The following is a 12,001-nucleotide window of genomic DNA, read 5'->3' on the forward strand; positions in this document are numbered from 1 at the left end:
CATCCTGCCACATATCTGAACAGGCAATTCTTGATGATATCGTCAGACTGGCCTGCATGTACGGATGACAAAAGACATGGTTAATGACCTGCAGGAGCACGCATCATTGGTCGTTCACTGCATACACACTGAACGATATATTGTTGAATGATAGCGTTATCGTCCATATCGTTCATAAAAATCATCTAGTGTGTATGCGGCTTACCACATGATTCATTTTATCAATGAATGACTAATGTGATCTAATAGAGTGTAGTGTGTAATGTCCACATGTGGACACCAGAATCTCAACATCCTAATGTAAATTTTGAGCATGTCGACATAGCGTTTTTCCAGTGTTAGAGCCTTAACACTAACCACAGCCAAATCTCCACCCTACACCTGTTATCATTCACTGTTGACATTTCGACCATGCCGACATGATGATAACATACCGGTCTAACCTGCTCTTTGAAACTTTTTAATGATATGATCATTTTGATTTGGCCACTTGATTCCATGCAACAAAAAATTAAATATCTATTCAGCTTGAACATTCAACGGCCAGACCTTTTAGATTTAAGCGACCAAATTGTTTTATGTTTCAGTGGCGTAGTTTGACTAAATTTCCTCCATTGAATATTATATGATCTTTAAATATCACACCAAGGGTGCGTGTACATTTTATTTTTAATTGCTATAGATATTTGGACAAAAATCATCCTCTAACTGTAAGAGTGGAATGTCCTTTAAACAGCAGTAAACTGAAGTAAGTTACATTGAGGAACTATACACTGGCCTGTCCTGTTTTAGTTCTGCTTGCGTATCACAGGTAGATTATTCACACTACTGAGAATTATATGAATATACTTATAATACACAGTTTGCAAGATGTATATGATTATGCTCAGCTGGTTATACTGTCTAATACAAAGTAGACAATGGTCACACTGCAACATAAACAGTATAACATACCGCACCATCTGCAGGCTGTGAATAAGTACTATGCTTAATCCATGAAAACATCATGTCATAATTAACTTTGCAATGCATTCCACATGAATTTGTTATCACGAAGACTGTATCATACTGGGCCATATTCAATTAGCCGCGGGAGTTCACCCGCGACTAATTGCCGGCCCAAATTCCCGCGGCGCAGGGATTAGCTATTCAAATCAAATAGCTTTTTCCCAGCGTCGTAAAATCGGGATTCGTGCGCGTAAACACACTGATTCCGCGAAAACGGCAGAATCAGTGTGTTTTTCACTCGCGCACGAGGCCGATTGGGCCGTTTTTACGCGGAATTTACCTCGCACCTCCATGATGTCTGTGGTAAAGTCACACTGTGGGGACTCTCGCGCAAGGTCTCGGGGACTCCCGCGCGAGGAATTCCCCTAATTGAATTGGATCAGTAAAATCTAAAATAAACTTGTTTAAAAAAAAAAAATATATATATATATATATATATGGAGGGTGTCTGTTAGACATAGGGACGCTTTCAGCAGGCACATGTGACCTGCAGTATTAGGAGACTATGGGGGACATTGTTTCAATTTATCTGTATCAGGGACGCTGAAAGATACATTAAATTGGGCAATTCACTTAACCTAAAACGGATGGTTAAGGGAGAATTACATTGCCTGGCTTTAATATATGACATTCGTAAACCTGTGCATTATTTCCTTGGACTCCATCAGTGTGTTCGTGATAGCTATGTATACATTGTTAATCGCAAACAAATAGATTTGCTTTGTCAAGGTTGGCTAACAGCACCTTTGGGTGATACATAATAGTGTATCTTATCAAACTAAATAAAGGAGAAGGCTGGTATGTCCCTTTATACTACAGACACCCATTTGAGTACACAGCCAAAGAAATAACTCAGCCAAGTCTATAGTGGTCACACGATTTTATTTTATGTATTTAAATTTTTCTATATTTCGCGAATTGTTATTTTAGATAGGAATAATAAAAGTTATATTTTAACACATTAGAGTTTTTCCCCAATTCAGTCGACATATTTATTGTCAATTTGTACAGTCCTGATCCGTGAGTGCCGCATCAAGGAATAACTTTCTCTTTTTTGTGTTTAGACATTATAAATGTGTTAGACTTAAGAGATATTCATCTGACTATTTTTATTGGAATTCTCTTTAAGCAGTTTTATCCTTTTTTTTTATTTTGCAGGCTGCCTAAAACTGTTATAAGGAAAGAGGAATACAAACAGACAATGTTAAAGGTGGCATCTTGTTACTAATGTTAAAATCTCATCATGGACCCATATTAATATGATAAGTAGTCTTTTTATAAATGTGCTTGAATTATATGGCGTATTCTTCAGTAGATACCATGCTAATGTTTTCTTGATTGCGTCTGACCCGCTCCATCTCTGGAGTGATAGGTGTAGGGGTTCCTTTCCCCACGTTCTCTTTGTACACAACCTACAGGTTACAAAGGTAGCCATCATTAGCCATTTGGACCACATTTTTATAGATAATCTCAGAAGTCCCTTGGCTCTTTTCAGAAGGTTCCGTAAAGGACTGAGGGAAACCTAATGAGGATTAAGGTGTAGCCTGCAGCTACCATTTATATTCTAGTTATCATTTATCCAGTACAGTCTATAAAATGATAGCTAAGATCTGATTGGTTACTGTGGGCATCACCTTGACTTGTACTCTTTAGAAGGTTTGATAAATCTCCCACTGAGCACTGTTATTTATGGCAATTAGCCAGCCATTAGCTTTGATCACTGAAATATGGGAATGTTTGCGAATCTTTTTACAGCAGCATAGGTGTAATATATAGTTTTAGTCTTTAAAATGTATGTGACATAGAGGAATATTAACATTTTGAAACACATAGGGAATGGCGAAATGCGTGTGCTGTTGGAGAATAGGTTTTTAGGAAGGAGGAATATTTCACATGTTAAATATAAGGATTGGTATTAAGGATTTGGATATTTTTTTTTATCCAATGTTAGAGGGATCTTATTATGTTTATAACTTATGTGAGGAGATCTAACAAAACATGCTGTGTTGGTAAAACTGAGGACAGGTTTAATAACCCAGTATAACATGAGCCTCACAACATTACTCTGTGCTATTGGGGGCCCTACTCCTTCCACTAACTCATGCTGGGTACACACTTAAGCGACCCAGCCTCCGGCCGACCGTCCCCGCATACCGAGCAACCAATTTGGTAAGCGTAAACACTTATCAATCGGCCCCTTGATATATCTGGCCAGACATCACAACTGGGCAGGCATTTAAATTTGCCTGCACAGTTGTGATATCAGTGTCGGCAGCTCCTGCGGCCAGTGGAAGGGTGGGTCGACCTGTACACACCAGCAGATCTGCACGATATATCACATCTGCTGTGCTGCACGACCGACAAGATATATCTGTGAACGATGTGACAAACTGACGCACTTAATGATATCTCTTTCGTCTGCCATTGAAGCTATATATGGCATAGTGTGTACCCAGTAATACTCTCAATCTATGACTCCCTGCACTCACATGCAACCCTGTCCTCACTAACAGAATCAAACAATGGACAGGCTACCACAAGATCAATACACTCATTTGCTGATGTGAACATTCAGATTATCTGATCTTTTCAATAATCCTGGATGGCTGTCGTATTTCAGACAAGCACAGTGGGAGACAGGGTGTGCCCTTCTTCTCACAGGCAATGGAGACAGGACAGCCACCCTGCAGGAGAAGGGAGCAAGAATGTCCGTAAAGTAAAGGGAGTGAGGACAGGATTGGAGAGTAGCAGGGGCAGGCTGAAGTGACCCCGAATAGGCCGGGTATCAGCATAACACTAATATTGCCATTAAAAACATTGCATAAGTTACCCTAAGAGTTTGATAAAGTTATATAGCATAGAGTTTACATAATAGACTTTGACATTCTTGTTAGATACAGTACAAAACAGTAAAGGATTTTTTACAAGAAAATATATGAGGAGATTTTTACAAATGTTATATAATATAGGAGGTAAAAAGGTTAAAGATTTCCTTTAGGAATCATGATAGATATTATACAGTAGAATTTAGAAGACATCTGAGTAGTTAAAAGTTGTGTGGCATAGAGGAATATTAACATTTCGAAACACATAGGGAATGGTGAAATGCGTGTGCTATTGGAGAATAGGTTTTTAGGAAGGAGGAATATATGAAATGTTAAATATAAGGATTTTTTTTAATCCAATGTTAGAGGGATCTTTTTAGGTTTATAAATACCGAGCTAATATTTTCTTGATTGCGTTTTACTCTCTCCATCTCAGGAGTCACAGGTACAGGTGTTGCTATCCCCAAGTTTTCTTTGTACATAACCTGAAGGTACAAGAAAGTACCCCAAAAATATTACAAAGCCATAAACAAAATGGAAAAGAATAAAAATAAAGGAACACAGAATTGTTTTCTATTAACAAGAAAGTGATTCGATGTGATGATTGATGAGTAGCTCTTTGACATTCCACATGACTTGTTTAGTAGGATATTGATAAATAAGGGTTCAGCATTACATTTTGTGAGTAATGTAATCAGCGATGAAGCATGAAAATATTCATTGTACATCTTAAAAATTTAGTTGAAAGTTTTAGGATTTACTGGGAAAATTTGTTAATTTAATTATTTTTTAATTTGTTGATAATTAGATCTAAATGTTAAAGTACAGTACTTAGAAAAAAGTGACCATTAACTGTTATAATGTCATTGTTTTAGAAATTTATTATTGGGGGATAGGGAGGGGTTTAAAACCAACACCCATATATGGAAATACCATGCTAATGTTTTCTTGGTTGCGTTTGACCCGCTCCATCTCAGGAGTCACAGGTGTTGGGGTCCCCTGCCCCAAGATTTCCTTGTACAAGACCTAGGGACACAAAAGAGTGTGCACGATAGCACCAATAACCAAGTATCATATTCCAACAAGCCTACAACACACTCTGTTATAATTACCTATATATTATAAACAAATAAATTGCTATTGACTGAATTCAGAAAAGGTTTTTTTTTCTGTTTTTTATAGTACTAACACTTGTTTTAAATTTAGGAGTATGGCGGGCCCAGTGATGTCTGCCATACCCTCATTGCTCCTGTGGACCAGATTTTTTTCCAAACAGCTAGTTGTTCTACAACTGCAATCTACAGGAGCACAGAGAATAGATAGGAGCTTTGGAGGATACGCACCCAACAGATAACATAGGATAACATAGGATATTTCACCAAAAACTGAATTATCCACTAAACATTAACATGTTTAAGTAAAATTCAGAACTAAATTTAATTTTCAGGAATGTTTTCTATTTTTTTTTTACATTTGATATGAAAAATAGATATTTAATTACATATACAGAAGAATCATTATTTTTCTAGTTTCATTTATCACATTAAAAAATATATATTTTAACTCAAGATTAATGTATAGAAAAATGGTAAAAATCTGTCCATGTCCACTATTTTAAAACTTGTGATCAAAGCGATAAAATACTCTGTGAATTAAACGAAAAAGTGTTTTTTGGTTTTTATTTTGTGGTGTACTTTACAACTTCCACTCTTATGAATTCAGTCCATAATATTACTGAATAAATAATAACAAGAGGTTTTTAGCATCCTAATACCAAAAGTCATCTCCAGCTTGAGTTTATGTACACAGTTAATTTTGGTATGTGGAAACCCCAATGATAACTATAGTAACCCAAACAATTTTTATTTTTTTGGAGTGTTACAAGTATTCTTGCTGTAGTTCACTCACCACATAATACAATGCTCTACATTTTCATCCTTAACTATACTCATTATACTCTGCAGCTGATTTATTAACATGCAATAATCTATACAAACCACATTTTTTATAGTTAGTTTAACTTGTCCTGTACCAATTAAAGCTTGCAGACTTTTTGATATTTCTACTTTTACATTTTTGAAATATCTACTTATTTTGTAGACTATAATCTTTGGTGCATAGGAATAACAAAATATTTTATTTATAATTAATTCAACAAAAGACAATTTACCTTGATCCCTTACATATCTAACTGTAAAACTTTAGGGCTTGTTTACAACTGTCCTATTTTTTTTTATCCTTTCCACATGTTGACAAAAAATCTTGAAAAGCAAATTCAAAGATATGAAAACAAAGGCAATAGTATCCTAACATTTAGAATACGGAACAACCTACAGAGGCGTAGTCATACACCTAGCTTCTATACGCCATACAGCGCGAGACACCCAATAGCACTGAACTGCTCCGAGAGGTGCAGCATTCCATATTTATTGTGGTGTACTTTACAACTTCCACTCTTATGAATTCAGTCCATAATATTACTGAATAAATAATAACAAGAGGTTTTTAGCATCCTAATACCAAAAGTCATCTCCAGCTTGAGTTTATGTACACAGTTAATTTTGGTATGTGGAAACCCCAATGATAACTATAGTAACCCAAACAATTTTTATTTTTTTGGAGTGTTACAAGTATTCTTGCTGTAGTTCACTCACCACATAATACAATGCTCTACATTTTCATCCTTCACTATACTCATTATACTCTGCAGTTGATTTATTAACATGCAATAATCTATACAAACCACATTTTCTATAGTTAGTTTAACTTGTCCTGTACCAATTAAAGCTTGCAGACTTTTTGATATTTCTACTTTTACATTTTTGAAATATCTACTTATTTTGTAGACTATAATCTTTGGTGCATAGGAATAACAAAATATTTTATTTATAATTAATTCAACAAAAGACAATTTACCTTGATCCCTTACATATCTATCTGTAAAACTTTAGGGCTTGTTTACAACTGTCCTATTTTTTTTTATCCTTTCCACATGTTGACAAAAAATCTTGAAAAGCAAATTCAAAGATATGAAAACAAAGGCAATAGTATCCTAACATTTAGAATACGGAACAACCTACAGAGGCGTAGTCATACACCTAGCGTCTATACGCCATACAGCGTGAGACACCCAATAGCACTGAACTGCTCCGAGAGGTGCAGCATTCCATATTTATTGCATCTTGTTCGCATTGCAGACACAGTGAAACACCACTCACAGTGTAGTAGATACACTGGGCTGCGACTTTAACAGCCCGATAATTAGTTATAAACACGTACAAAGTTGCAGATGAAGGACACTGGAACTTGGCATGTGACTTACCATGACCACTGCATTGTAGCACTGACTCATTCACACACACAGACTCATTCACACAGATGTACAAATGTCTCACATCAAATTGATCAGTGTAATCTAGCTATGTAGTTTTGTTGCTTCCAGTTGTTTTATTTATTCAAATAAGAGGCACCTTTTTAGGGAAAAAGATGCTTGGTGCTGCTGAGTCACCTGGGACCTGGCACGCCGAGACACATATGTATTTATCATGTGTTAACAAACCCTGCCAATAACTGTAGATAGACTGTATTGGCAAAAGCACAATGTATAAAAAAAAATGCAGAAATAATAAAATGCCACAATAGTTTGTTATACATTTTGACACATTTTGCCAGTGTATATGTGTAAACAAGCCCTAAAAGGACCACTAAAGTAAAGATACAATTTTGCCTTATAGTAGAACTATTAACACATTCATGTAAATGTCTCAGACTTGTCACAAATGAAGATACTATTACAGATTAAATTGGGATTGTGAAGGGAGATGTTCTAAGCATAGCATACTTTCTCTCAGTAAACCCCTTGAAAGTCGCTGCAGCTGATGTATGTAGCAGAAAGTGGCTGATAACAGAGGGAAACAGCATACACTTACCTGAACAGCAAAAGCCAACAGGAAGGTTCAGTTACAAAAGCTGCATTTAGGACAAAATTTCTACTAAATCACTGCAATATTTAACCACCACTAGACATATATAAGCTAAATGCTGATTGGTTGCTGCGGTTCAATGCCATATTTGCACCTAAAGGCAGTCTTGACATAAGGCAACCTGTATTTCATTGTACTGGTCCATATAAGACAGTAACATTATATTGTATGCATTTTGCAAGACAATTCAAGTCTATTAATGCCATTGGTTACAAATGCAGTTAGGAATAATGTCTTGTTACAAGGCAATCAGAATGAGAAAGAAGGCAAAACAGATTGACAATTCAGTTAGTTATGCAATTAATACATGGTTAAAAGTCAATACTTCTATTCATTTGCAATTGAAACACAAGTAAGACATTTCTTACATATCTAATGGATTATCAGTGAGGTACAATAGTAATTCTGACATTAGATAGGAAGTAAAGGGCTCTTTAGTAAAGGGGTGTAGAGGACACTGTCAAACACATGTATTAAAAAAAATCAATATCAGCTACTACCGAGCTGATGTTCTTCTGTGTCTCCTTAACGCGTTTCACTTCTGGGAGATCAGGAATGGGAGTTCCTTTTCCAATACTTTCCTTGTATTTAATCTATGAAATTTCACACAATGGAGAGACAAAAACGATGCACATTTAGCACATTGGACAGTTCCATACATGACTGCATGTATGATCATGCACAGGTAGGACTATGTGACAGGTACATATAGAGACAGTTGAAATTACACTGTTGAGTGTATTATTTCTCCTGCAGTTTGATATTCCCTTGTGTGAGGAAGAATTGACAGGTGACCGTACCTTTTTGTTATTTAAATAAAAGAGTTAATGATATTGCAGCCTGTTCATTCACAGGGCACCAGTGGCAACACTGAAAATGCAGCCTATCAAATTAACTATGATCCAGTGAAATCACTAAGAAGGCAGCATATTGTCAATGGGGATTGAAGGGCTACATTCTGATTCAGTTCACAAAATGCTTTCCTCCCATGTTTTTATTGTATTTTGTGTCATGCGATTTGTAATTATTTCACTTATTCAATTGTATTATAGCTGTCAAGTGTCAGAAACATTATTGTAGATCAAGACTAACAGTACTGTACAAAAAATAAAACTATACTACCACCAGTAGTTAATTATCTCCTTTCCCTGCCCAGATTCCCACTCTATGCAGCTGTTTATTATTATGGGGCTGAATAATGATGCTGTGGAAGGGGGAGTGGTTAACAAAAGGACCAAGTTGAAGCTGCAAACACCCCCCAGCAGTCATTTTAAAGCAGTTAACAAAAAATGTTCACCTCCTTAGGTAGTCATGGAGTTTTATAGTATATATTATCTCCAAAAATGATTTCATTAAAAAAAAACATAAACCACTATATAATTTGTATATTTAATACTACATGTACATTTTGATACTTATTATTAAGAACACCGGATAAATAATATTGTTTAAAAATGCATGAAGATGTTAGATCCATTTATGTAAGCATTAATGTTATCTTTAAGGTTAATATAGAGTGTGTTCTGTCCTTCAAATAATTTGCAAAGAGAAGGTTAATGTAGAGATAGTTAATTACTTAAGAATGTATTTATTTTTTCAATTTAGCAAGCGGTTGTTAGATTGTGTTAAATGTTTTAGGGCATTATTGGGGTAGGACAGCTAAGCTTGATTTATTATTTATTTTATTGTACCGTGCTAATGGCATCCTGCGTTCTTTTAATTCTCTCCATCTCTGGGGTGTGCCCAATAGATGTTCCCGTTCCAACTTCTTCTTTGTACAAAATCTTAATAGTTAGAATCAAGGTAACAAGTTAACAATAAGAAACTTCCTCCTTGTGTTCTGCACGGAATATGAGTAATGTTGAGAATATCGTCAATAAATCTGAAGACCAGGCTGTGGACGATTCAAAATTGGAAGCACTCAAAGAGTACAGACAAGTAAATTCAATATGTAATCTGAAAGAATTAGGCTTTTGTACATTACCATTATAATTTAGAAAATAGCATTAGTTGCTACCATCAAAAATACAGATGTGTAGTTAAAAAGTTGGGTGTTATGCACTTATTCCAAAAAGAGATGTGTTTGGCATCACAAACTTCCCTGAATGTTTGACATTTGCAAACACAACAACAAAGCTGGTAAACAAAGACAAAACATCAATTTACTTACAGAAGGAAAAATAAAACAATCTACGGGATGAGAACAAACAAATATGACAAAGGACAAATTTTGATCAGACCCCACAAAAATATTCTGTTTGATTTATTTCCATTGCAAATTGTAAATGTTTGGTGAGGAATCTTTATAGTACGGACATAGAAAGCAGCAGCTGATGAGATCAGTGGCCAGTAATGTTAGCTTGCTCTAAATATAACTATGTTAGATTACTTTTCTCATAATATGGTTATTATTTGTGTTAGAACTTTTTTGAAAAGAAGCTTAAATTTATATACCGAGCTGAAATTCTTTTGATTTTCTTTAACACGCAGAATTTCTGGCGTGTCTTTAACCACTGTCACTTTTCCTTTACTTTGTATATGGTCACCCTGGTACTGTAGCTATAAAAAAAGAGTAGAAATCGGTTTATATAGAAAGAACATAGTTCTTGGGTTCTAGAAGATAATTCAGTGAATTGGCTTTTTCATGATGATCAAGATCAAAATCAAAACAACAACTATAGACTTAACAGAATTTTTTACCAAAGTATTCTCATCGGAGAATACTTCATATGATAAATGACAACAGCACGTTGAAGTCGGAACAATAAATCATTTAACATAAATGTATCACTTTTCACTGTAACACAACATTGTCCACACATGGTTTGAAGACAAGAGACTGACAGTTGACAATATTTCCAGAAGATCGTCAATAAACAAGAAAAATAAAAAAAAATAAGTGCTATGGAAAATGTATTTTATCCACACTCCTAGTTTTGTCCCTGTCTGCCGCTTGTCTAGCAAAATTATGGGATCCCATCTGTGCCTGTTTCACCATTCTTGAGATGTAGAGCCCATAAATTCAACAAGTCTTTCTACCTGGATAACTATAAAGTGGTTAGAATTTGTGTTGTCAGACAAATTAACTCAAACTGACAAATTATATAACACTTAGGTCCACATCAATTTAACACAAGATCTCTGTAAATGTGTGAATACTTTCTCAGGTAGTAATGACTGAAGAATTCCAAAGCCATGAACCTGGTGGCAAGAAAGGATAAAATAAAAAAATGTGTCCATATATGGGACAATGATTTTAAAAGACCTGCTAACACAAGAAGTTACAGTAAATATTTGGCATAATTGACCGGAAGAAAATGCGGGTACTGATGTATAAATGTCCAAAAATGTTGGAATAAACATTACACTACAAAATCAATAAGAACATGTAACAATAGTTTGTTCGTGATACATACTGTATAAGGAATTAGTCAGACTATTAACACACATCTAAAGATCTATAATTGTCTTAAAATATATAAATAATTTTGTTGTATGTATAAACTACTGCAAATAATATTTGTATAAACAGTGGGCTGTAATGTCATTGTTTATAATCGGTGAGTTCTGATGTGACCAATTCAGAGTTCATTAGAGAAACCTGTGTACTACGTGGCCTGATTCAGCAAGGACACCCCCTGCTGCATTTGCGATCCCAGCACTGCGATGGAGGTCGCAGGCTGGGATCACCCTCGAGACCATCGGTGGTCAATGGTCGCGATGGTGGACAGTGCTGAGCGGCCAGACAATTGAGTAAGCCTCAGCTTACTCAGGCTGGCCAGCTTGCGAGCCCAGCAGACTGCGTACATCCACGCAGTCTCTGGGCTCGGTACTCCCGGAAAAATGAGTGGACAAGGTTCGTTTCCAGGAACGCCGGCCGCCTCCGCACCGCACCTTAAATGCCTTTGCCTGTCAATCAGGCAGAGGCATTCAAGGGCTGTGTGCGATTGAGCAGGAACCATTCTGCACACTCGGAGAATGGGTCCTGCGCACGCGCAGATTCCCGATAGTCTGACGTGCACTGCTGAATCAAACCCTATAAGGAATAATGTACCACTTACCATAAATATCTGTAGATATGGGAAGTCATCTTGGATTTATCCTACCTGTGTTAAAGGTCTACCTACACCACTAAGCTTTTATATGGTCATAAATCTCCTTGGTGACTTTCAGATTCATTTTTTT

General features: G+C 35.9%; 1 protein-coding gene across 19 annotated transcripts in view; it reads right to left on the reverse strand.

The window, feature by feature from the left end:
• Positions 1-12,001, reverse strand: part of NEB (nebulin) — a 203,217-nt gene that overhangs the window by 17,558 nt on the left and 173,658 nt on the right. For 10 of the 19 annotated variants that reach the window (XM_088462027.1, XM_088462026.1, XM_088462030.1 and 7 more), the window contains 6 exons: positions 10,271-10,375; positions 9,508-9,600; positions 8,317-8,409; positions 4,767-4,859; positions 4,226-4,318; positions 2,328-2,420 (listed from right to left, as the gene is read on the reverse strand). The exons of 1 other annotated variant lie outside the window; for it this stretch is intronic. In XM_088462027.1, coding sequence (XP_088318153.1) covers positions 2,328-2,420; positions 4,226-4,318; positions 4,767-4,859; positions 8,317-8,409; positions 9,508-9,600; positions 10,271-10,375 — 570 coding nt within the window. The remainder of the gene's footprint in view (positions 1-2,327; positions 2,421-4,225; positions 4,319-4,766; positions 4,860-8,316; positions 8,410-9,507; positions 9,601-10,270; positions 10,376-12,001) is intronic. 8 more of the 19 variants (XM_088462034.1, XM_088462033.1, XM_088462036.1 and 5 more) reach the window with 6 other exon arrangements.

This window comes from Taudactylus pleione, unplaced genomic scaffold, assembly GCF_031769625.1.
Source record: "Taudactylus pleione unplaced genomic scaffold, aTauple2 ptg001137l, whole genome shotgun sequence".
Classification (NCBI taxonomy): domain Eukaryota; kingdom Metazoa; phylum Chordata; class Amphibia; order Anura; family Myobatrachidae; genus Taudactylus; species Taudactylus pleione.